Raw genomic sequence first — 26,108 nt, forward strand, 5'->3', positions numbered from 1 at the left:
AAAGAAGACGGTGGGCAAAAGAAGGGCCAGTAAGCCGTTCTCTTCCATAGGTCGGCTCCGCCATCTTAGAAGCTGGCAAGTTGCTTCGAAACCGAGAAAGGTAGAGAGGGACAAAAATCGCCATCTCGGATCAGGGCGAAGCTCGAAAAACAGCTGAAAGGATAACGGGTTGGAACCCTCTCATCTTGGAGAAGGGCAAGAAGTTTCCTTGCTGAGGTGCAGCCGCCATCTTGCGTGCTGGCAAGAACCTACCCTCCTCATATGTTCTAAGCCTGGAGTCGGTTGCTGAGGTTTTTCGTGCCCTTTCACATAGTATGAACACGCCAGGATCTCAGCTTTACTGAGTAAATAGCTCAAATAAGGAAATTACTATAAAAGATACTTTTAATGGGGTGGTGTTTTGTTTTAAAAGTCTTTTTTCCACTGCAATTTGTGGGAAATGCTTCCAGGAATCTCCATCTGTTATCAACTGAGAATTTGTTGCATATCAGCCTTTTCTCCATCCTAATCCAAGCATCAGGAGCAAACAAAACTGTCTCTGCAGGGCCAGAACCATTCAGGGAGCTCTCAGCCTAGTGCTGCCAATGGGGCCCTACCCAGACCCCAACTCTCACACATACTCTTTTCCCACTGCATACCAGTAGACGACCTCATTTCCTATTCAAAAGTGGATCTACCACCCACCCCTAAAGTAGCCAGCCATGCCCCCAACACAAACAGCAATGAACTGCAGCATAGCTGGGCTAGGCCAGTGATCAGTCCTTCTGCTGAGCCCTGGATAGTTCCCAACCAGACCAACTGCTGGTCCTGTGTCTGCATCAACAAACCCCAAAACTGGAATTTAAGTACAGTGGTACCTCTGGCTATGAACACTTCTGGTTACGAACGCTTCAGGTTACGAGCTCTGCTAACCCGGAAGTAGCTAATCCTGGTTGTGAACTTTGCCACAGGATGCGAACAGAAATCATGCGCTAGCGCGCACACAGCAAGAGGCCCCATTAGCGAAAGTGCGCCTCAGGATAAGAACAGTTTCAGCTTAAGAACAGACCTCCGGAACGAATTAAGTTGGTAACCAGAGGTACCACTGTAAGGAAAGAGCAAGGCTGGTTACTCCTCTTTAAACAACAGTGCTTATCCTTGGCATGGGGAAATGTGTGGCCTTCCAACTCTTGTCAGTCATCTTCCAAGTGTCCCTATTTTCCAGGAACGTCCCTGATTTACAGAAGCCGTCCCGGTTTCTGATTTGATCCCAGAATGTCCTGATTTTCCTTAGGATGTCCCAATTTTCACTGGAGAAATGTTGGAGGGTATGGAGTTATCCAACCCCTGAGCTGTCTGAAGGCAATCCTTTATAGGGAAGTTTTCTTAATGTTTAATGTTTTATTGTTATTGTTATTGTTATTATTATATGTTGGAAGCTGTCCAGAGTGCTGGGGCAACCCAGTAAGATATGTGGGGTATAAATAGTAAAATTGTCATTATGGAATGGCCCGAATGGGGTGTCCTTATTTTCATTGGAGAAATGTTGGAGGGTATGCTATGGCTGATGATGGGAGAATCCAATAATGGGAGAGCCACAGGTTCCTCATTCTTGATTTGCCTCTTATTTCAGCTTTCCCCAACCTAATACCCTCCATCAACCCCAACCAGGTCAGGGACACAGGTGCCGCTGTGGTCTAAACCACTGAGCCTCTTGAGCTTGCTGGTTGAAAGGTTGGCGGTTCGAATCCCCATGTTGGAGTGAGCTCCCGTTGCTCTGTCCCAGCTCCTGCCAACCTAGCAGTTCAAAAGCACGCCAGTGCAAGTAGATACTTTAAATAGGTACCACTGAGGCGGGAAGGTAAATGGCGTTTTCGTGCACTCTGGTTTCCATCACGGTGTTCTGTTGTACCAGAAGTGGTTTAGTCATGCTGGCCACATGACCCGGAAAGCTGTCTGTGGTCCAACGCCGGCTCCCTCAGCCTGAAAGTGAAATGAGCACCGCAACCCCAGTCGCCTTTGACTGGACTTAACCATCTAGGGGTCCTTTATCTTTTTACCTTATAAGACAGACAAATCTAAAACATATGGAGGGCTATAGGTAGGTTCCTTATCCCCGATTTTACCTCTTACTTCTTCATATGATGCAAAATTAGTTTACAGACCTCACCATCACAATATGTGGCAATGAATCTGTGGTCTGATCCAGTGGGACACTTCTTATGAACTGAACTTTGTTCATGATAAAATTATGAGAAGCAGGGCCCTCTATTTTTCCCCCAGGATGAGCCTCTTGCTTTTTAAAGAGATGATGATGTGCGGTGCCACTGCTGCCTAAGAACATAAGATGAACCTGCAGGATCAGGCCAAAGGCTCAACTAGTCCAGCGTCCTGTTTTCACAATGGCTGACCCACTGTCTGTGGAAAGCCTGCAAACTGGACATGAGTACAACAGCACTTGGCCCACCTGCCCAAGGCATGTGGCCGTTCTTCCCTGCTAAGTGGATGTGTGTACTCAAGGGCAGCAGCAGCACAGTGCCAAGGGCTCCCCAAAGTCTGGCACCAGAATTCTTCCCACCATGTCATTTTGCTGAATATGTAGTTCAAGCATGCATAATCAATCCTTCCAACAGACCAAGGCTATCTACACACCCCACATGACTTTCTCCAAAGAATCCTGGGAAGTGTAGTTTGTTAAGGGGTGCTGGGAATTGTAGTTCTGTGAGAGGTAAACTGCAGTTCCTAGTATTTTTTTGGGGGGGAGCTATGTGCTTTAATGAGTCCCTTACCTTTACCTTTAGTGTGTGCACAGCAAAGGTGATAAGTCAGTTGTTATTGGTTGGCATCTATCTATTATTATTTATTATTTTAATTATAATAATCATCACCCCCACATAACAAATAGCAGCTAAGACAGAGAATGGTGGCTTGCCTAAGACCACTGAATGCAATAGTCTTCAACCTCAGACCCACTTGGAGCCCAAACATTCATTTGGAGTCCCATGTCTTTTTTTTTTTTTAAACCACATACTTGTATGGCAGTAGTGCGTCACTCCCATCAAGCTGGATGCAACTGGTGAGTTGATAAGGGTCGTCAGCTGGCCAGGCTGAATTGGGAAAGGAGGAGGAGGGACAGGGGAGCTGCTACATTTTGGACGTCTGCCTGGGTTCCCGAGTGCCTCTTAGCTTGTGCAGCGTACAGGCATTGGTTGCTATACCCTCCACTGGATCAGCCTCTTGAAGGTAGGGAGCAAAGGCCCTTCTGTCTGTCTGTCTGTCTGTCCTGAACCAACCAGCTTGCCCATTTCTACTTTAATATTTGCAGAGTAGTTTACGGGTCACTTGAGCTCTTAAAAAGTTGGGTGCAGATGGAACAAAGCGAGTCCTTCTTAAGAGAAAGAAACATTAGCTGTGTGAGTGACTGGAATGTGGAAAAAACAACAGGAGAAGGCTTAGATTTCTGTTGCCTAAAACCTACAATTTTTCATGATTTCAGGGTGGGGGAACAAAATACAAACTCAAGCTATTTATCGACACAAAGTCATCACTCCAAAAAGTAAATATGACCCAGAATGGCCATAGCAGTATTTTAGCTAAGCTAGAGGTGGGCAGAAAAAATAGATTGGAGGGGAAGGTCTCATAATGGACAATTTCTGGTTCTTAGGATTCTTGCAAAGAATGCTAGACTCAGTAGTCTTTGGCCTGATCTAGCAAGACACTTTATGTTCTAAGTAAACGTATCATTTAGCATGCTCAGTATCACCTAACACTGATTACTTATGCCTTAACTGTTAAGAGATACTGAATGTGCACTCTCGCTTATAAATTTAACACATGTTGGTGGCCATGAGCGAGGGATTGTAAGCAGAGGGAGGGAGGACTGCAACACATAAAACAGATTATTCTAACCCTGATCTAATCTGCCGGTGCGGCTCAAAAATGGTCAACAAAGGTAATGTCCAAAAAGGCAGCAGGTGGAGGGAGAAGGAATATAGATATAGAACAGTTGAGGATGTCCTGAGACGGGTACCTACAGTGCTCTGAAAACTCAAAGCAGGAGATAAATGCTAATTATTATTTTATTAAAACATGAACAGAATAAAGATCCAGATTCCAAACATTGTGGTGCAATAGGTTTTGCACTGTGTGTTGTGTGTATATGATATTTAGTCAACAAAGTAGTAACTTTGCACATAATTCTGCTACTGATAGGGATTTACACTGGCAAATTGAGTTGGATGTGCTGGATCCAGATTAACGGCATATTCCTATACTCAGGAGTAAATCTCATTGAGTTCAGCAGGTTTATTCTCCACTTAAGGGGCACAGGATTGCAGTTTAAGTCTGCAAGTCAATCACATTTAGGTCCCATTGACTTAAACTTTTCATATTGATTTAAGTGAGACCAAATTGCCACTTGGTTAGTCTGGATCCAAGCTTGTATTCTGCAGTGTAATTCAAAAATGCATTTGCTTTCAGAAAGTGACATTTTCAATTGGGCTTTGCTGTTGTTTTGGCTAGAAACTTCAATAGAGAGTTGGAAAGGAGAGGGGGAATCCCTGGGAAATGAGAATGATGGCTTATATAAGCATTTCCTCCAAGGCAGGAATCAGCACCCATCTCCACGCAAATGCTTAGGCAAGCCATATGGTTTGTGCAGCAGTGAATGGTATGTCAGCTAGTAGCCCCATAGATAAGCCTACAATGAACTTCACATAGTTGATGCTGCTGTTGCTGTTTTTAATAGTTATTGCATTACAGTGTTTCAAAAATTTTTGTTATCTAGCTTGTTTTTTGGCTTATATTGGAGGCACACACTTCACTCATTCCCACTAAAAATATGGATCCCTTTTAGAACACTAATAAGAGCTCTGCTGGATCAGAGCAAGGGTCCATCTAGGTCAGATTCCAGTTTCTTACACTGGCCAGACAAACGCTGACAAGCAAAACATGGAAGCAAGAATCCTCACCTGTCATTTGCCCCCACCCCAGCAGCTGTTATTCATTAATAGGTAGACTATATCTAGATGGGGAGGTTCTCTTCAGCTGCCATAGCTAATACCTTAGGGCTCGATTGCACCATCTCCATGAATGTAATTAATGTTCTATGATATAAGCACATAAGAGCAGTCCTGCTGGATCAGATCAAGGAACCACCTGGTCCACAGTGCTTTATACATCACCGGCCAGATGTACACCTGTAATGCAGGACCCCGTCAGGAAAAAGTGCATCCCTATTCCTCCCAATTGCTGCTCAATGGGCACAGAGTAGTGGAGGCATCCAATGTAATGGCTCAAGCTGAAATCCTTGGCACACTAAAAAAGGTAAAGAGACCCCTGACCATTAGGTCCAGTTGTGACCGACTCTGGGGTTGCGGCGTTCATCTCACTTTATTGGCCGAGGAAGCCGGTGTACAGCTTCCGGGGTCATGTGGCCAGCATGACTAAGCCACTTCTGGTGAACCAGAGCAACGCACGGAAACGCCGTTTACCTTCCCGCCAGAGCGGTACCTATTTATCTACTTGCAGTTTGACGTGCTTTCGAACTGCTAGGCGGGCAGGAGCTGGGACTGAGCAACGGGAGCTCACCCCGTCGCGGGGATTCAAACCGACGACCTTCTGATTGGCAAGTCCTAGGCTCTGTGGTTTAACCCACAGCGCCACCCGTGGGAGTAAATACCACTGAACTCAATTTACTTTTAAGTAGAAGGGATGTAGCTCAGTGGTAGAGCATCTGCTTTCAATGTAGAAGGTCCCAGGTTCAGTCCCTGGCATCTCCAGGTAAGGCTGAGAGTGTCCCTTGTCTGAAACTGTGGAGAGCCACTGCCAGTCAGCAGAGATAATGTTGAGCTAGATGGACCAGTGGTCTGATTCAGTATAAGGTGGCTTTCCTATGTACATATATCAGATTGTACCGTATATTTTTCAAAACACACATTACAGTGCAATTGTAGATGGGTCTACTCCGAAGTGGGTTTTTTTTTAAAAAAAAAACAACAACAGTCTATTGAGTTCAAAGGGCTTACTCCCTGGAAAGTGCCTTAGCATTGCAGTCTCAGACCCTGCTTGCGGCACACTAGCACATCCCAGTTTTGGACTCACATTGCCTTTACAGATTTTGCACACCATTTCTGTCCTCAGACCGAAGTACGACCATAACAAAACAATAAAATCAGTTTAGGAACAAGCAGCCCCACTAGGAAAAGTGTGTGTGGAAGGGGGAACCAGTAGCATCATAAATACAACTCTGGGAAACAGGCAGCATGGAAAGCATGTCTAAATAAGTCCGCTTGGGACATTTTCCTAAAGACTGGGAAGAGGCAGGGAAGAATTTCCAGAGCCCGTTCTGTGTACTCTCCAATTGCACATCAGATGGTGGTAAGATGCAGAGAAAAGGCTCTTCGGAAAGTCTTCACTGGTGAGAAGAGTCCTGTGGAGGGAGCAAGGGGAGGGGTCCTTCACAGACCCAAGCTGCGTACTTAGAACTGGGCTTCAAAAATACACTGAGGGCCACCTTTACCTTTACTAAATAGATACAGAGTCTGTCAATAAGGAGTCTGTGGCAGTAGCAGAGTATAGTTGTCCAACAGTCTTCAGAGTCAGCCCCATGCAGAGGATGTTGCAGTGGTCCAACCTACATGTAATCAAAGCATGTGTAATTGTGGCTCCATCTGCCTTCTGTAAGAAGGGTCGCAGCTAGCACCTTAGTCACAGATGCACAAAGCACACTCTGTGGCCACAGCAACAACCTGCCCTCCAGAGGCAAAGCTGGGTCCAGAAACACTGTTAGACTGAAAGCCTGATCTTTCAGAGGGTATGCTACTCCATCTAGATCCTTAACGCTTACAAATGTCCTCAGATCAAGTTCCTATTAAAGGCACAGCTACAAAGGCTGGTAAAAAAGTTGGCAACCCTAGCCTAGGACTTTGCTTCCTCCCCATCCTGTTCTAAGAATTGCCAATTGCTTAACCCTCCAGAAATTTGATCTTTATGTCCAGCTCTGAGAGATGCAAGACAGAGAGGCACTTCGGCTATTTCTGGCCTGTAACAAACAGGTTTGTCACCCAGGAGCTCAGATCTCCTTCCCTCCTCTCCCCGCCCCCAGCAGAGGGAAGGGAAGGTGGACAGAAACAGCTGAGAAACATTAGCAATAAGCCGTCCTGCCTGTGGAGGGTCAGAATCTGTATGCACGCTCAGTTCAGATATCAAATGCAGTCATGCCGCATGTCCCAAGTCATGAAGTCCACACGTGGCAAGCCTTGATGGAAGGAATTATTACAGAAGGGTACACCAACCCTTTCTCTATGTTGTGGAAGATACGGTTCCTGTCTTGCCCAGAGACACAGCCTATGCTTTCAGTTACATGCAACAGCCTAAATCATATACTCTATTCTCCCACGATGGGTTTCTGCAAAAAGAACTGTACAGAGCTGGAGTAGCTAAGTAGCTGGAAGTTTGGGCAGTGAGGGAGCAACTCCCTGGTTCAAATCACACCACAGCTATGAGCTCCCTTGATTGACCTGGGCCAAGCTACTATTTTAAAGCCTCAGGCCCACCCTGCCAGCTTTGTGCTGTGATAGGAAGTTTATGACAAAAAAATTCCTTCCAGTAGCACCTTAAAGACCAACTAAGTTAGTTCTTGGTATGAGCTTTCGTGTGCAAGCACACTTCTTCAGATACACTGAAACAGAAGTTGCCAGATCCTTCTATATAGTGAGAAGGTGGGGAGGGGTATTACTCAGAAGGGTGGTGGGAATGGGTGATTGGCAGATAGCTGAGATGAGCCTGTTGACGACTCTTAACGACTGCAATAGGTCTTACAGGAAAAAGCAAGGGGTGAGAAGGTGAGAAATGGCTTTGTCATGTATAATGAGATAAGAATCCAATGTCTTTGTTCAGGATATATGGTAATGTTCATAAGCGTACCAACCAAGCACATACATAGATCAGCACAGGAAGGCCAACCTGGAACCATTTTTATTCCTAAACTGACCAAATCTTTTCTCTGCAAGGTCAAAATGGAAAAGCCTCCCCATTGTCTTTTCCTTCACAAATCCTGTCTTAAGGGTATGTCTGTGTTTGAATAGGGTGTGAGCCTGCGACCTGGCCCAGGAACTAAGTATTTATCATTACAAAAGACTGGCCAGGCTACCCAGGAAATCCAATCAAGTAACCTGCCAGACAGGAGATAAACAAAAACAGGAGAAAAACAATATTAAAATTTCTATTTTGGACCGCCTTTTCTGTGATGTAGGTGTGATGTATCTGAGGGGTGGTCTTAGGTTACACCCCTTCTGTGATGTATGTATGATGTTTCTGGGGGTGGTCTTGATCTACAGGGTCGCAATTTCAAAAGTCTTTATAAGGCCTTGCACACCATTTTTCTGGGTCTCTCCTCTCTCCTGCAGGTGAGGGGAGCACCCTGTTGCAACCGATCAATAAAGGCCAAGCCTACAGGCTGCTGTTTTGCTCCAAGTAATCCTGGTTGGTGTCTTTGTTTTTTGTCCAAGGGAGCCCTCGGATTTTTCCATTAACAGTGCTAGGACAGTAATAATACTGGCCCAGTATTATTACAGTATTATAATACTGGACACGGGTGGCGCTGTGAGTTAAACCACAGAGCCTAGGGCCTGCCAATCAGAAGGTTGGCGGTTCAAATCCCTGCAACAGGGTGGGCTCCCGTTGCTCGGTCTCTGTTCCTGCCAACCTAGCAGTTCGAAAGCACATCAAAAGTGCAAGTAGATAAATAGGTACCGCTCTGGCGGGAAGGTAAACGGCGTTTCCGTGCGCTGCTCTGGTTCGCCAGAAGCAGCTTAGTCATGCTGGCCACATGACTGGAAGCTGTATGCAGGCTCCCTCGGCCAATAAAGTGAGATGAGCGCCACAACCCCAGAGTCGTCCGCAACAGGACCTAACGGTCAGGGGTCCCTTTACCTTTACAGGAACACAGGAGGCTGCTTTCTGCCCAGTCAAGCCACTGGTCCAACCAGCTCAGTATTGTCTGATCCAGGGATCGGCCTTTTCAGCCCAAAGGCCATGTTCCCTTCCTGGCAACTTTCCAGGGGGGCACAAATCAGTGAGAGCTAGTCTGGTGGGTCACTTGGTTAGAGTTTCAGACTACCAGGTTTTGATCTCCCTCAGCCATGAAGCCCCCTGGGTGACTCTGAGTCAGAAACTGCCTATCAGCCTAACCAACCTCACAGGAGGAGGATAAGAGGAGGGGGGGGGGGAGGACTAAGTATGTCACCTTGAGATCCTTGAAGGGAAAGGTGGGATATATACGCAGCACATAAAATAGCAGTCGGGGATGTGGGCAGAGGCAAAAGTGGTCAGAGCAATAAATGTTAATTTTAGCTTTGTAAAATAGGCTTGTTTATCCATACACCCACAAACCCCTCCTCTAGCCCCCATCCAATAAGTAAGAGGCATTCACAGAAATCAAAGAAATTCCAGCATGGGCGTAGCCAGGAATTTTTTTTTTGGGGGGGGACTTTTGTTGGGAGGTGGCAGAACTGACGCGATTAGTCAGGAAGTTAAGTATTTCTATTGTTTTACTTGATCTGGGGGGACCTCCCCATAGGCATAGCCAAGGGGAGACAGCTGCCCCCCTAAATCAATAAAAATTCATAACAAACTGAGGTTCTGCCCCCTTAAGAAAAGGCCTGCCCCCCCCCCACAAAAATGCTGGCTACACCCATGAAGCTCACCCCCCCCCCCGGCTATGCCCATGAATTCCAGCTAGGCAAAAATACCCAAGGAGAGTATGAAGTAGGGCAGGTGAGAGGTGTGGCCTGGGGAGAGGGTGTGGCTAATAATGGGTTGTGGCCTTGAGACAGTCCCAAGGGCCTTAGAGAAACAGGGGTGGGGGGTAGAATGCATTTGGCTCCTATATTAGGGCTATATCTAAATGCAATTGCAGTTGATAGTAGAGGCATAAGGAACCTTTAGCCCTCCAGATATTGCTGAACTTCAGCTCCCATTGCCCCTGGCAATTGGCCATGCATTCTGGGGCTGATAGGAATTGTAGTTCAGCAACATCTGGAGGGCCACAGGTTCCTCACTCTTGTCTCTTTCAAATTCCTCCATCCATTTTGTGCTGGAGGCCAATATATATGTCACCTATGATATTCCTTTACAAAGCAGTGTTCTCCTTAATACACCTTACAGGCCACGCTTCCGCTCCAATGGCACCCAAGAAGAAAGCCCCAAAGAAGAGCAAGCCGTCAAAGACGGAGACGTCTACGAATGTCACCATGGTAGAGGATTCTTCTCTTGACATTGACCACCATCAGCAACTAGATGGCTTGTTTGAAAATGGTTCAGGTGGCTTCCTCTGCACTGCCACAGAAGTCACAAATCCTAGCCACGGAACCAGTGTTCTGGAGGAGATGAGCCTCATGCACCAGGAGCGTTTCCTCTGTGACCTCACTATTGTCACAAAAACAAAATCCTTCAGCGTTCACAAGTTGGTCATGTCTTCCTGCAGTGAGTTTTTCAGAAGCCTGCTGAAAAAAGACCCAAACCTTCAACAAGTGGACCTCAAAGATGCCTCCTCCTTAGGCTTGGCTACCGCCATTGCCTACACCTACACTGGAAAGCTGAACCTTTCTCTGTACACCATTGGGAGCACCATTTCCATAGCCAGCCGCCTGAGGATGTATGCTCTGCTCAACATGTGCACTGACTTCCTCATCCAGGAGATGAATGTGGAAAACTGGATGTACATTGCCAACCTGGCAGACACCTACAATCTCAGCCAGGCGAAGGATGCTGCAAGGAAGTTCATCCGGGAATGCTTCCTGGAGTTTTCCGACACTGAACAGTTCATGAAACTCACCTTCGATCAGCTCAATGAGCTGCTGATGGACGACAACCTTCAGTTCCCCAATGAGGTGGTGGTCTTTCAGATTGTCATGAAATGGATCGAGTTTGATCCCAAGCGGATCAAACACGCCGCCGACCTCCTGAACAATGTCCGATTTGGCACAATCCCAGCTCACGACTTGATCAACTACATCCAGCCTGTGCCGTGCATGATGCAGAACCCAGAATGCCACAAGCTCCTGGTAGACGCTATGAATTACCACTTGTTACCTTATCAGCAAAATGACCTCCAGTCCAGAAGGACCAAGATTCGAGGAAGCCGTAAAGTGTTGCTCATGGTTGGGGGCCGCCCATGCTCGGCCGAGAAAGCTCTTAGCAAAGATGTAAGCTACAGAGATCAAGAAGGAAACTGGAATAAGCTAACAGAGATGCCTACCAAATGTTTTAACCAATGTGTTGTGGTAATGGATGGATTCCTCTATGTGGCTGGTGGAGAGGATCAAACTGATGCCCGGAACCAGGCAAAGCATGCAGTTAACAACCTGTGCAGGTAATGGGGAGGTTGCACCTTGATTGACACTGTCTATAGGGTTCCCAAGCAGGGGTCTTCCTCATGCCTGAAATCTTCTAAATCCATGCTGGGGTATCCATGGCCCAGCTCCAATTCCTATTATCCCCAGCCATCATGGACAATGGTTTTGGGGGCTGTAGTCCAGCAACATCTGAAGAGGCCAGCAGTTTCCCAGCCCTGGATATACTGGGGTCACCTGCCAGAGGCACAAGTAGGCAGAGCAACAAATGTGAATTTTACCTTTGCACAGTAGACTAGTTTCTGCACACCCAGCCCTCTCTATCCTCCGTCTAGGCAAGCAAGAGGCATTGTCAAAGCTCAAAGACACATTCCAGCCAGGAAAAATATCCAAAGACAGTATGAAGTGGGGCAGGTGAGAGGTGTGGCCTGGGGAGAGTCCCACGGGCCAAGTAGAGAGATCCAGTGGGCTGTATGTGGCCCCTGGGGCTGAGGCTCCCCACACCTGATGTATAAACTCCCTCATAGGGCACAGAAAAAGAACCTCAATTAAAAAATAGCATCACAAAATAAAAATCACATATAGGAAGGTAGACATAGATCTGAATATCAGTATTGATCTCTAAATGCTTATGTAAGAAGTCATATTTTACATTGGCTTCTTAATGACAGTCCTGTAGATGTCTTACATACTTTTAAGAGGCAAGGCATTCTAAAGCTGGTGGGGGGTTCACCACTGAACAGGTCCATTTCAGGGCCAACAGCTAGCAAGGCTTGAAGAGTTTTGGGGTGGTGAGATGGACTGAGGTGTATGGAGGAAAAGGCTATCCCTGGCTGCTAGGGCTGCATGCTGCCTCCAGTATTGGAGGGAATGTGCCTCTGAAGACCAGTTTCTGGGAATCACAAGTGCGGAGAGTTGCTGGTGTACTCAGGGCCTGCTTACACTTTCTCCATAGGCATATGGTTGGCCACTGGGAACAGGCTGCTGAACAGATGGGCATTTGGGCTGATTCAGCCACCAGACTCTTCTTATATTATGCTCCTATGGACGGGGAAGGTACTTATTTCTAACCCTGATTTTTATTGAGGACAGAAGCCTAAGGCATGTCACAAAACATTATTTCATGGGTGAGAGAGACATTATAATAGACATCCGTTTGAGCCAAAAAATTAAGGGGCACAACAGGCAGAGGAACTTTAGTTGTGTTTTGAGGTCTTTTCCCCCAGGGGCACCTAGAAAAAAGGAATGTTCTCTATGACTCTGGGCTTAGTGGTCTTATGGCCCTGCTGCATTTATTTACAGTGGATGCTCGGGTTGCGAACGTGATCCATGCGGGAGGCATGTTCGCAACCCGCAGCGCCACGTCTGCACACGTGTGGATCACAATTTCGCGCTTCTGCGCATGTGCTGAAACCCAGAAGTAACCCATCTGGTACTTCCGGGTTTGGCACAGTGCGCAACCTGAAAAAGCGCAACCTGAAGCCTCTGTCACCCGAGGTATGACTGTATTTAGAAAATGTATAACCTGTGACCCCTTAAGTTAACTGGTCTCAGGTTTGCTAGGGGCCCCACCTGAGGAGTGGGACCGCAAACTGTTACCCTGACAGCCTCACTAGGCAAACTCAGATCCCCTGCTTCAACCACACATAAGAAGCCAACACAGCAAACCTGTGGTGCCTGCTGGATCAGCCCAATGGTCCATTAAGTGCAGCATCCTCTTCTCACAGTGGCCAAGCAGATGCCTGTGGGAAACCCCCAAGCAGGCCCCAAGGACAAGAGCACTCTCTCCTCCTGCAGTTCCCATCAGCTGGTATTCAGGGGCATTACTGCTTCCAACTATGGAGGCAGAGCATAGCCATCACACTCAATGGTGACAACGACAAACTCTCTTCCCCTCTGCAGGTATGATCCCCGTTTCGGCACCTGGCTGCACTTGGCCAGCATGTCGCACAGAAGAACTCACTTCAGCCTCAGCGCATTCAATGGGAACCTCTATGCCATCGGGGGACGTAATGCCAAGGGGACCCTAGTCTCTCTTGAATGCTACATCCCTTCAGCCAACACCTGGCAAGCCAAAGCCAACATGGACTTGCCCCGCTGCTGCCATGCCAGCGTGGTCATCGATGGCAAGATCCTGGTGACTGGCGGCTACGTCAACAACGCCTACTCCCGTACCGTCTGCAGCTATGACCCCGCCACAGATTCATGGCGAGACGGGGCATGGCTGAGCAGCCCCCGAGGCTGGCACTGCGCTGCCACCTTAGCAGACCGCGCCTACGTCCTGGGTGGCAGCCAGTTGGGTCCCCGGGGGGAGAGGGTGGACGTCATCCCTGTGGAGTGCTACAACCCTTCCACGAACCAGTGGAGCCACATGGCCCCCCTGCCCACCGGCTTGAGCATGGCGGGGGTGGCCACCCTCGGTGGGCAGATCTTGGTTGTCGGTGGTTGGAATGAGAGCGGGAAAAAGTACCAGAAGAGCATCCACGCCTACAATCCGGACCTGAATGAATGGACAGAGGAAGGAGAACTTTCCGAAGGCACCGTGGGGGTCTCCTGCTGCACCATCGCCCTTCCGCACTCAAGCACCAGGGGCTCCAGAGCCAGCTCAGCTGCCTCAGCAACGGTCAGCATTTAAGGGTGAGAGGATGGTTGGATGGAATGGAGGAAAGAGTCAGAACTGGCCTCAGCTGGCATGATCAGGGGGTTCACAAGAACGTCAAAATACTTCTTTAAAAATCTCATTTATGCCTTGGTTTTGCCAGCTTCCAGGAGATAAATATTCTACCTGTAGAGCAGGTTTGGGCAGCTCTTGGTCCTCTGTATGTTGCAGAAATGCAAACCTCATCATCCCTGGCCACAGGCCATGCTTGCTGAGGCTGATGGGAATTGTAGTTCAGCAACGCTTCCAAGGCCAAAGGTCCCCCAAACTTGCTTTATAGAATTAGCACTGCCTTACTGCAACAGGGGAGGCTAACCTGCAGCCCTCCAGGTGTTAGTGGACAACCCCCATCCTTGACTGTTGGGGCTAATGGGGTACAAGAGCATCTGGAGGGCCACAAATTAGTTACCCATGTACTATAGCTTACTTCACAGAAAAATAAGTAACAGGGCTGAATACAGCACCGCCTTCCCATGGTTTTACTTTAATAACACCTTTAAAGCACAATTTCCAGTCCCTCAAGTGAAACCTGAAGATGTCATTTGAGCTGAAATACAACTCCCCGTCCCTCAGCTTCTACCCCCAAATATCACCACCAGTTTTTTAAAAGAAAGGTGTGACCCTTAAGGCCTACCTTGAATGAACTGCGTCACTGAGATATAGGATTCTTGAGGTCTAAATTAAAAATCTGAAGCACACTTTACAATTTTGTGTTGCGTCGTCTATGTGGTGTGGAACTCTGAAATGGCATTTTGTGTGTAATGTCAACCAATGACTCTCTTGAAAGGAAGTTTTCAAGGAAGGGATTTAGGCTGCAAATCCTGCACTCTCATACCTGGCTTTGACACTGCCCATTCAGGCCCTTACAGTTTTACAGCCTCCCCATCCCCGGAGAACCACCCATAAGAACAAAAGGGTTTCTCATCAAACCTTTTACATTAATAATTTCTCTTCCACGCCATGCCTCAAGGAAGTACGTTGCTAGGGGACAGAATAATTATGAGAGGCAAATGAAGCTGAGTTAATTGCAGGGTGGCTGACAGCACTTTCCCCCACCACCCTGGGCAAAGAGGGCACGTGTGCTTGGAAGTGTTTGTACTGAGCTGAATCAAACACAGGGGATTGTGTAATTGTGGCGACAGCCTTTTGTACAAGGCAGTATAAGCCTCCCAAGAAAAAGTGCAACCATTACAGAGGAAGGCACAAGAGTTTCCTGTTTTCACACAGGCCTGCCTCGTGCCAATTATGAGGCTGTTTTATACCAGGTCCATCTAACCCAATAGTATCTACTAGGTAAGGATGCAACAACAGGAAATATGTGGATTTCTTTTTAAAATTTCTACAGGTAGCAATAGAAATGGGAAGGAAAACATCCCTCCCCTTGGCAGTCCTTATCTGGATCAGCTCCCATTGCTACTTGCGGTGTAAATAGGTGGAAATTCCTGCACTGTGTAATTTTGGTGCCAACATTTGTCCTAAAAATAATAATAAAAAGATAGGTCTTTCCAGAGCCATTTTCCTATGATGCATTTAGTTGGAGAGTTCAACACTCAACATGGGCATTCTGTGTCCAGTTAGGTACTCCACCACTCAGCTACAGCCCCTTCAATTACCATAAGAAATTAAATCTTCCATGCCAGCTCACTTTTGTCTGTCCCCACCTTGACCAAGAGGTGGTATACAGTGGTACCTCGGGTTACATACGCTTTAGGTTACAGACTCCGCTAACCCAGAAATATTACCTCGGGTTAAGAACTTTGCTTCAGGATGAGAACAGAAATCGTGTGGCGGCGGCACAGCAGCAGGAGGCCCCATTAGCTAAAGTGGTGCTTCAGGTTAAGAACAGTTTCAGGTTAATAGATCTCCAGAACAAATTAAGTTCTTAACCTGAGGTACCACTGTATTCCGCTGTTATCACAGCAAGCCTACAGCTTTCCCCAGTAACCACACAGAACATGCTAAAAGCCATCCTCCATGGGCCCTTCCTCTTATCTACCCATTTGGCTATTAGGTCAGAGCAATTATTTCTCATTAGATTGGCTTTGAGCTAGCTCCATTTGGGGAGTAGGAAGTCACTCATTTTGTGTGTCTTTGGATGACACATCTTGTGAAGACTCAGAATATATTTAATTCTCTTTCATGGTCTCACTTGTGCCTTGTGCTTTTCAAGGAGCACTACTAATTTGATCTCAGCAAACGTCTGGCTGGCTGTCCCGGCCAAGAAGGCCAATGGGTTTTTTACAACCCCACCCAAAACTAAAAGAATCACCCACGGTACTCCAGCTGTCTATCAAATATTGAATACAGATCAGAACTGGAGAAAGGGGATTAGTAATAGAATATGCTAAAAGGCAGTCTGAGCAAAGACTCTGCTCCACTACACACAGAGAATACGAATTGAAGTTTTTACAGAATTCAATTTGTTACTAATATCAGACAGAGCACGATCTGAAGACATGTGATGCAGCAGCCATGTTGAAGCTAACTAGGTCTAGGTCTACTGTCAGTGCTTGGAAGCAAGAGGATGGGAGCCCTCTATATGCCACTTTGGTTCCTTAGAAGAAAAATGTTAAGATAAAAGTGGTGGCCTGGATGTCAAAATAATGTGGAGCATTTTCCTAGTACAGGAAATGGATTATCATGCATACAATTATCTAAGAAGGTACAAGATCTTCCAAAGTAGAGAAAGGACATGTATTGTTAGCAATGAGGAGACGGCTACTGGGATCACCTGTGTCTTTGATGGCCAGTGGCCTAGGCTGGGGAAACTAGGCTCTTCACGGCCAAGCCAACCACAGGCAACACCTCCAAGCTATCTTTGTAAGAGTGAAACAGAAAGCAGAATCAGAAATATTGCCACTTTCACCCCAACCTCTGTACTTGTGGAGTGTCTCTGTCCTGTTTTCCATCTACCCCCACACCCTGCCAAATGATAGGCTACAGGAACTGTTTGAAATCATGTTGTATGTCTACACAGTCCTCCTCCTATAGCAGCTTTTGCCATGCCTCCGGATTAGGCAGACAATAGCTCCTGAGACACAACATGGAAAGGACAAACAGATATAGTGGCTCAGCAAAGGATAAATGACCACAAAATACACAGCAGCAAGTTAAATGGTGGAAAAATTTATTGACTTTTTTATACTGGAAACTTTTCATTTACCAGGAAGGATGATGCCGTCATACTGCAAGAGAAGAAAAGGATTATCAAAATAATTGTGCAAGAAAGACTAGTCTTTAAAGCATAGCCACCACCAGGAAATTTCTCCCACATTATGTCTTCGGCAAAGTGATTTGATGCACTGGGAAACAAACTCAGAAGTTAGCAGATTATAAATATTGCACCAGCCCACACATTAGTGATTTTTTGTGGCACAGAAAAAGAACTAATTTCTGATTGGCTGAAAAGCAATAGTATATTTACAAGCCATTTAAGCAGGAAGAGTGCTATAAAAGAGAAGCTTACACATTGTAAATAATGATCTTGCCATGTGGAAGCATATTCCAAATACTTTTGAGATGCTGCTCACAACATTTCCCAATACTGTGAAGAACTGTATGAATTGCCCCCCGAAATCTCCATCCACCTTGCTGCAGAATGCACAGGTCTCACACATCTTTTACATTTGTTAATCCATTAGACTAATGTAGGCAAACACTAACAATTCAATGCAGCTCTCCAAAACTGTTCCAAACTATCAGAACTGCTGAAGACTTATGTACTGGAATTCTTTTAGAAGTGGAAGGTAAGAATTGAGCACAATTATTTTACTTAAATACTTATAAACAGCACTTCCATAAAAATACAAGGCTATTTACACCATACAAAAATTACAATAAAAACAAATAAATTGCAAATTGGAAAAATTCACATTTCAAAGGCCTGTCTAAATAAAATCCTTTTTAGGAGAAATCTAAAAGAAAGCAGGGGTGATTCCTGCCAAATCTCTACTGATAGGGAGTTCTACAGGGCAGTGTCTGCCACACTAAAGGCTTGGTCCTAAGTGAAGGATGATTGGGCTTCAGGAGTGTGCAAAACACCAAGAAGTGCTCCATCAAATGACCTCAGTAATCTAGGTGGAACATAAGATATCATGATTGCCCTTACAGTACTTTGGGCCGAAGTTATTCAGGGCTTTGTGAATTAACACAAGAACCTTGAGCTTGGCCAGGTGGCAAACTTCAACATACCTCTGCTCTCGCTGACCGTTTGACATGAGCCAAGCTAACTGTAAACCCTATCCTAAAGATGCTAAGGTCAGAAACTGTAGATTGCACTAGATTGTACTGTTAAGCCTTAGATATATTGGTCTAACACAAAGAGGTCAACAAAGCGGACTAAACATGTTTTGCAAGCTTGTTTGCAGCTTAAAATGCAGCAAAACCTACCTTCTGCTGGAACCAACGCATGGCTTCCTCCTTGCTGATTCGGTGCTTGGCCCCAATGCTACCAGTTCGGTGCTTCTTGTCAGCAATGCTGAAGCCTGGCCTGCCCAAAACCTGCAGCAGAAACACAAGCCTCATTGAGTCCTGAAGACCTACCTTTAGAAAGCCTTTTCAGATAAGACTTCCATCTTTCATAGTGTTCGAGAAAGAAATTTAAGAAAAGCACCCAAGTTATCCATAGCACCCAAGAAGGGTGTTCACAGCTTCTCACAGAGTACACACACTGCAGCAGCTGCTAGAGTGTTGAATTTGGATGCAGGACCTGGGTAACAAGGAAGAGCTGGGCGATCTGATGCAAGTCACTCTCCTAGACTAACCTACCTCAGATGTAGGTCTGAAGTTTAAAATGCTATACCCCACCTGCCAACATTAATGAGATAAGCAAAGCCATCATGAGCAACACTTGCTTAGGATTAATTCCTATGCTCCTTTTAAAGAATCTATAGACACAATGCTACATGAACAGCTATTTAATGTGTACATTGTAAAGCCACTTTTTCGCCTGCGTGGCCCCCACAGAGACTTACCCCAAAACTGACTATCAAAAAACAGAGCAGAAAACTGACAATATCCTTTTGATTCCAGTATAGTTTAATTACTTTTAAACTATTATATTTTAGATATATTTTTAACTTTCTGTGTTTAATTTTTGTTTAAAAAAAAGAATCTGGGAAATAAATGAATAAAAGCAGCAATCTATTTTTAAAACAGTAAGCGTAACAAGACAACTTTCAGCAAGTCAATTAAAATTATCTTAGGAGCAGTGTCAGCAGTGCTTCACTGGACATACATGTCAATCTCACCCCAGGAACACACAGTAAACTATTCAAAAAAACGATTCTGTTGCAGGCCTGTATGGCTGCAGCAGTAAAGAACAGCAGCAGTCATTCCAGCAGTGCTTTTCAGTTGATGCTTTTACAATTTGTTCCTATTCAATTCTCACAGCTGCCCTGTCAGCTAAAATAGATTGAGAAAGGAGACTCTTCTCACCCAATAAGCTTGACAAAGTGGGAATTTGAACATGAGCATATCCAATGGCAAAGTTTGCAGATAAAGTAAAAAGTGTTAATTGGTCAAACCACATGGTTCCCTTTCTACAGCTGTTGCCAGTTGTTATAGCACAGGGGCAGAGAGCTGAGAGAGGGCCCAAGCACATCAAACCACATGTTTTGGGCCTACCTAACCTCATATGTAACTCAGGTGTCCATAGATACAAATGTTAACTAGATACAGACTGGAACAATAAAATATAATTGAATGTTCTGGTCCACAAGCTCTAGCTGGTGCAGAATGCAGGAGCTAGACCACTGATGGGAGCTGAAAGCATGTGACACCTTTGCTAAAACTTCTGCACTGACTCTCTTTATGCTACTTGGTAAGATTCAAGGCTCTTGTGTTGATTTACAAACCCTGAACAACTTGGTCTCAGGATAACTTAAGGATTTGCTGAGCCCTTATATACCAGGTCAATCACAGAGACCCTCTGTGGAGAGCATTTAGTTTTCTCCTGTGTTTACAGAGGCCCAACTAGCCTCAACTATAAATCAGGCATTTAGTGTTGCTGTTCTCACGCCATGGAACAGTCTTCCAGGAGAGATTCAGCAGGCATCCTTGCTTCTGACTTTCAGGCATATCTTGAAGAACCTTCTATGCCAATAGGTCTTTGCAGCTGTTTACTTTTATCAATAAATATTTACTTGCATGCACGCACCAAGTGCACTTGCTACAGCTTAAGTTCAGGCTCCCCAGATTTGTTTTAGGGTAACAGCCCCTCTCTTGTGTGTCCAACCATGCAGAAAATGGCAGCTACCACTGCAGTGGCACCTAGGCTCAGAGTCAGTAAGACTGACAAAACAACTCTACAGACATGACCTCTGGATTACAGCCTAAGAATGCAAAAGGGTAAGCTAAGTATACAAACCACATAGAAGTCCAAGCCGTAGATACCAATACTAGGATCGTATTTAATCCCCAGATCAATGTGCTCCTGGATTCCAAAGCCAAAGTTGCCGGTGTCAGAGAAGTTATTCTTCCTCAGCTCGTATTCTCGCACCTGAAAGATGGACATCAGCTTTAAGCTTTGACATTTTCCGCCTTGCATGTGCCAAGTTCTCTTAAGAAAGCATCCAAATACAGCAAGGACAGCACTTCACCTTCAACCCTTTCTCCAGGATCTCCTCAGCTTTGGCCCCACGTACAGTGCAGTGAACGGCTATCTTCTCATTTCTCCTGATCCCAAAGGACCTGACTGTGTATCGAGCTGAAGAAGAAACACAACTTCTCTTAAGTTTGCTCAAAGGGTCAGCAAAAGGACAGATATGACATGCCATATTCAAGGAAAACAAAAATACGGTGGTCAGAAATGTCCACCAAACACCCAGCTCCAAGTTTAAGATTACAACTTCCAAACAGTAGGTCCACATCTGCAAACAAGCTATACAGAAAATGTATTGACAGGCCACGTGACTGCAAGCACAAAGAGGGGAAGGCATGCATCACTGCTGATCAGGAAGTGGGTTTGAGTGGCAACTCCCCAACAAAAACACCAGCTGTAAGCAGCCCCAGTCAATGACTTAAACTTCTCCCAACCTAGTACAGTGGTGTCTCGCAAGACGAAATTAATTCGTTCCGCAAGTCTCTTCGTCTTGCGAGTTTTTCGTCTTGCGATGCACGGTTTCCCATAGGAATGCATTGAAAATCAATTAATGCGTTCCTAGGGAAACCGCCTTCAGACCAGGTCCGGGGACAGTCTGTCCCCGGACCTCTTCTGAAGGCTGGGGGGGGGGGACAAGGGCTTTTCTTCCCACCCCCAGCATTTTTAAAAACCCCGGGACAGCGGAGGACTTCTCCGCTGTCCGGGGCGATTTAAAAGCCCCTGGGAAGGCAGGCAGGGTGGACAAAGACTTTTGCCCCCCGCCCGCCTTCAGAAGAGGTCCTGGACCTCTTCTGAAGGCGGGCGGGGGGCAAAAGTCTTTGCTCCCCCCCCCGCCTGCCTTCAAAAGCCCTCCGGGACAGGCAGGCAGGGGGGAGCAAAGACTTTCGCCCCCCGCCCGCCTTCAGAGGGTGTTCCCTCCCCGCCGCCCGGCTTCAGAGCACCGTTCCGAAGCCGGGCAACGGCAGGAGGAGGTGTCCCCGCCCCGCCGCCAGGCTTCGGAGGAGGTCCGAGGACAGTGGAGAAGACGCGCTGCGCTTCCCCGCTGTCCCTGAGATTTCCCTATGGGCTGTCGTCTTGCGAAGCAAGCCCATAGGGAAATTCGTTTTGCGAAGCGCCTCCAAAACGGAAAACCCTTTCGTCTAGCGGGTTTTCCGTCTTGCGAGGCGTTCGTCTTGCGGGGTACCACTGTACTCACCATATGTTTTTGGACAAGTTCCATTACACTTACCCACTAGCAGTGCTTAGTGAGGCTGCTGGAAGTTGCCGCCCAAACTTCTAGAGAGCACTAGACAGAGAGGCCTGAGCTAAAATCTACTTTTGGTAATACTGATAGGCTAACTTAAGAATCCAGCTCTCTTTTTTAAAGATTTCTAGCATTCATATTTAAAGGGAAGCCTGCAAACGACAAAGACCTGGACACTAGAGAACAGAAAGCATGAAATGTGGATTCCAGTTCAAAATCAATCCAATTAGGTGTATAGAGAACTGTGAGGTGGGCCAACCCATTCCCTGACTTCCTGCCCTGGGGCAATCACCTATCCCTATTCTTTTGCCCTAGTCACCATGCTGTGCATGCGTTAAGCTGAACCAGGGTGCCCACCCACACAACAAAAAAAGAAGTCTGGGCAAGGGGAAGCAAATGAAGTTTCCAGACCACTGATGGGTCTTAAATAACTTTGGAAACACTGCTATACATCCTGCACTGAAGCTGATGCTTCCTTTGTTTTTTAAAAAATAAAAATAAAATGGTATGAATAAAATTTCAGCCTTCTTGCTCTAGAAACTTCAGTAACATTCTTCCAAAAAAGCTTACCTTTGGAGAAAACAGGAGTCTGGCCTGTGAGCTGCTCCAGCACTTTGGCTGCCCGGGTGAGCCTGTCTCCACTTTCCCCAACACAGATGTTCAGGCAGAGTTTGCGGATGCGCAGCTCCCGCATGGGGTTCTCCTTCTCACCCTTGTCTTGTTGCTGTGCAATGGTGGGGAAAAGAAAGCAGTTAAACCAGTGACAGATTTCCCTATACCCAACTCACATGGCATAACACAAGGAGCAACGTATTGGGCTGGGACAAGTTTTCATACGACGCTTAACGTTTACAATCACATCTTCTGTCCCCATGTTGGCAATTTAGCATGAAACCCTAGACTGGGGTGGCAAATGTGCGCCCCACCCCACATTATGTTAAGACTCCAACTTCCATCAGTCCCAGCCTGCATGGCCAATAGTCAGGAATGATGGGAGTTGCAACAGCCAGAGAGCCAAAGGTTCCCCATCCTTGCCCTGGACCCTAAAAGGCCTTCAAGTGGCCACTCCACCCCTCTTTGTGGTATTCTCCGCTATCACATGAGCACCTTATAGAGTAGAATAAGCAGCACCATGAGAAACACAGTAATTGTTAAAATGGTTCCTAATTCTGGATGTCTGTTTCAAAGTTTGCGGTGTTTCTGTAAAAACCTGTTGGTAGCTACCCTAAGTAGAGTTTTAATAGGTTGTTCATAAGCATGGCTATAAACGAAACTCAGCACAAGGTAAATTCAATACTGAGTGATACTTTACAAGGGGTAACTGCAACTTACATTATCTTTAAAATATAGTGAGGCTGGTGACCAATACACAAAGGTAAACACAAGAACCAGACATGTAGACAGCCCAACAGGCCCTGGTTTGTTTTTAACATCATGAATTTGTTTTAGCCCTGTTTTTAGTAACATTGACTTTTTATACCTGCCATTTTTGTTGTTTGTAAACTACTTTGGACTGGCTTTGCCCAGAAAAAGCACAACAAAAACAAGATAGCAAACACGTTCCCTTTCCCTAGACTTCTAGAATGCTAGGTAGAAATATTCTAAACGAGCCTTTCAAACAACATATCAACTTTCTGTGTGTAATGAACTTTTCTTGCATGAGGTATTCTATCCCTCAAGCCCTCCAGCACCCCCCCCAAAAAAACCCTCCAGCCTTAAGAGAGAGAACTACATCTACAGAATTCAGCAAGCGAAGCTTTTTCAAGCATGGAGACAAAAGCAACAGGGCAAATTGCACTGGCTGCTTTTCTTGCGTTATCATGCTGTTCTCAAAGAACCCAAGTTGGAGGCGGGGGGAGAAGAAACAGAAGGGAGAGCTGGCAACCATCTATCACCCAAGGAAAAGCATCTTGGGTAAGAAAATGCAGCCCCAAAGAGAACTGAGTGTGGAATGGAGGATGGGAATGAAACATCCCATCAGGCCCAGTCAGCTTGCCCAATGGTCAGAGATAACAGGGCCTGGAGGACCACAGTATCTGCAGACCCCCGTTTAAGGCCTCTCCAAAGGAGGAAGCTCGACTCCTTAGCCTGGTTTAGCCATAGGGCCAGCTATTCCTACGGCCCTCCCTCCCCGCCCGGCGAGACTCTCGCCGTTTCTCAAAACGGCCCCACGGAAAGCCCCCAGCCCTTCCCCGCCGCGCCTGAGTAAATTCCTGCCCAGAAGGACTCGGACTCGGAAGGATGGCGGCGGATTCAAGGGGTCCCTCCGCGCAACTCCTCAAACACAAGCTACTCACCGCCATCTTGGAGGCGTGGAAGAGAGCGCGATAGCCCCGGAACGGGATCTTAAACGCCTAAGCTGCGCTAGACTACCACAGAGAAGGGGAGCTAGAAGGCTTGCTTGAAGGGGACGTTGCTGCCCTCTGGAGGCTGGAGGGAGGAACTGCACGCGGTCCCCATCACTGGATAACGACGCTGTGATAATCTGCCGCTGGTCGCGTGCGGTCGCTTACTGATCGCCAAGAAAGCATGACACGGATTTGCATGAAAATTGCATCTGCTGTTTTATATGTGCAGATGCAAACATATTTGAATAAGATTTGCTTTCAGTACTTTATATGTGCAGGTGGAAATTTAGACATCATTACTGCACTTTCATAGAATCATAGAGTTGGAAGAGACCACAAGGGCCATCGAGTCCAACCCCCTGCCAAGCAGGAAACACCATCAGAGCACTCCTGACATATGGTTGTCAAGCCTCTGCTTAAAGACCTCCAAAGTAGGAGACTCCACCACACTCCTTGGCAGCAAATTCCACAGCTCTTACTGTCAGGAAGTTCTTCCTAATGTTTAGGTGGAATCTTCTTTCTTGTAGTTTGGATCCATTGTTCCGTGTCCGCTTCTCTGGAGCAGCAGAAAACAACCTTTCTCCCTCCTCTGTATGACATCCTTTTACCGTATTTTTCGCTCTATAGGACACACTTTTTCCCCTTCAAAAATGAAGGGGAAATGTGTGTGCGTCCTGTGGAGCGAAGACGCCATATCCCTGCGACCCTCTCCCGGCTGGAGAGGTGACGCGCGGCTATGGCAGGAACCTCTACGGCCCCGTGTCACCTCTAGAGCCGGGAGAGCGCGCGTGGGGCTAAAGCAGCCCCCCGCGACCCTCTCCCGGCTGGAGAGGTGACGCGCGGCTATGGCAGGAGCCTCTATAGCAGCGTGTCACCTCCCCAGCCGGGAGAGTGTGCGCAGGGCTAAAGAAGCCATAGCCCCGCGACCCTCTCCCGGCTGGAGAGGTGATGCACGGCTATGGCAGGAGCCTCTCCGCTGCGCCTTTCCGCTGCTCCCTGACCTGCTCTTTGGGGCTGGTGGTGGGCTTCCCCCCGCCAGCCCCAAAGAGCAGGTCGAAAGGAACCTGAAGCCTGGAGAGCGAGAGGGGTCAGTGCACACCGACCCCTCTGGCTCTCCAGGCTTCCAAGGTAGCCGCCTGAATGCACCTTAAACGGCACCTTGTTTTAGAGCGGGAAAACAAGAGGGGGAAAGTTCTCCCCCTCTCTGTGCAGCGCCTCCTGCCGCTTCACTGAAGGGGCGCTGGGCAGAGAGGGGGAGAATTTTTTTTTCTTGTTCTCCCCCCTCTAAAACAAAGTGCGTCCTATTGTCCGGTGCGTCCTATGGTGCGAAAAATACAGAATATATTTGAACATGGCTATCATATCACCCCTTAACCTCCTCTTCTCCAGGCTAAACATGCCCAGCTCCCTTAGCCGTTCCTCATAAGGCATCGTTTCCAGGCCTTTGACCATTTTGGTTGCCCTCCTCTGGACACGTTCCAGTTTGTCAGTGTCCTTCTTGAACTGTGGTGCCCAGAACTGGACACAGTACTCCAGGTGAGGTCTGACCAGAGCAGAATACAGTGGCACTATTACTTCCCTTGATCTAGATGCTATACTCCTATTGATGCAGCCCAGAATTGCATTGGCTTTTTTAGCTGCCGCGTCACACTGTTGGCTCATGTCAAGTTTGTGGTCAACCAAGACTCCTAGATCCTTTTCACATGTACTGCTCTCAAGCCAGGTGTCATCCATCTTGTATTTGTGCCTCTCATTTTTTTTGCCCAAGTGCAATACTTTACATTTCTCCCTGTTAAAGTTCATCTTATTTGTTTTGGCCCAGTTCTCTAATCTGTCAAGGTCGTTTTGAAGTGTGATCCTGTCCTCTGGGGTGTTAGCCACCCCTCCCAGTTTGGTGTCATCTGCAAATTTGATCAGGATGCCC

At 46.8% G+C, this 26,108-nt stretch overlaps 2 protein-coding genes across 4 annotated transcripts in view; one reads left to right on the forward strand and one right to left on the reverse strand.

Annotated features, from left to right (window-relative positions):
• The window catches only part of RPL11 (ribosomal protein L11), a 50,435-nt gene extending 26,177 nt beyond the window's left edge, over positions 1-24,258 (reverse strand). The window contains exons 1-6 of one of the 2 annotated variants that reach the window (XM_082232184.1): positions 24,134-24,258; positions 22,407-22,560; positions 20,592-20,698; positions 20,360-20,491; positions 18,382-18,492; positions 17,103-17,177 (exon numbers count right to left, since the gene is read on the reverse strand). In XM_082232184.1, the coding sequence (XP_082088310.1) occupies positions 17,148-17,177; positions 18,382-18,492; positions 20,360-20,491; positions 20,592-20,698; positions 22,407-22,560; positions 24,134-24,139 (540 nt within the window). In that variant the 5' untranslated portion in view covers positions 24,140-24,258 and the 3' untranslated portion in view covers positions 17,103-17,147. Of the gene's footprint in view, positions 1-17,102; positions 17,178-18,381; positions 18,493-20,359; positions 20,492-20,591; positions 20,699-22,406; positions 22,561-24,133 lie in introns of those variants that run through there. The other variant, XM_082232185.1, reaches the window with a different exon arrangement.
• Positions 251-14,698, forward strand: LOC309537109 (kelch-like protein 31). Of its 2 annotated transcripts, none has more exons than XM_082231614.1 (3): positions 251-344; positions 10,147-11,353; positions 13,236-14,698. In XM_082231614.1, exons 2-3 carry the CDS (start codon positions 10,164-10,166, stop codon positions 13,966-13,968), a joined length of 1,923 nt encoding a protein of 640 aa, XP_082087740.1. In that variant the 5' UTR covers positions 251-344; positions 10,147-10,163; the 3' UTR covers positions 13,969-14,698. The 2 variants fall into 2 exon arrangements, with proteins under 2 accessions (XP_082087740.1, XP_082087739.1); XM_082231613.1 differs by lacking the exon at positions 251-344 and adding an exon at positions 7,916-8,463.
• Positions 24,259-26,108: the final 1,850 nt, after the last annotated feature.

The sequence above is a fragment of the Podarcis vaucheri genome (genome assembly GCF_965113315.1).
Source record: "Podarcis vaucheri genome assembly, chromosome: 7".
In the NCBI taxonomy this organism is placed as follows: Eukaryota; Metazoa; Chordata; class Lepidosauria; order Squamata; family Lacertidae; genus Podarcis; species Podarcis vaucheri.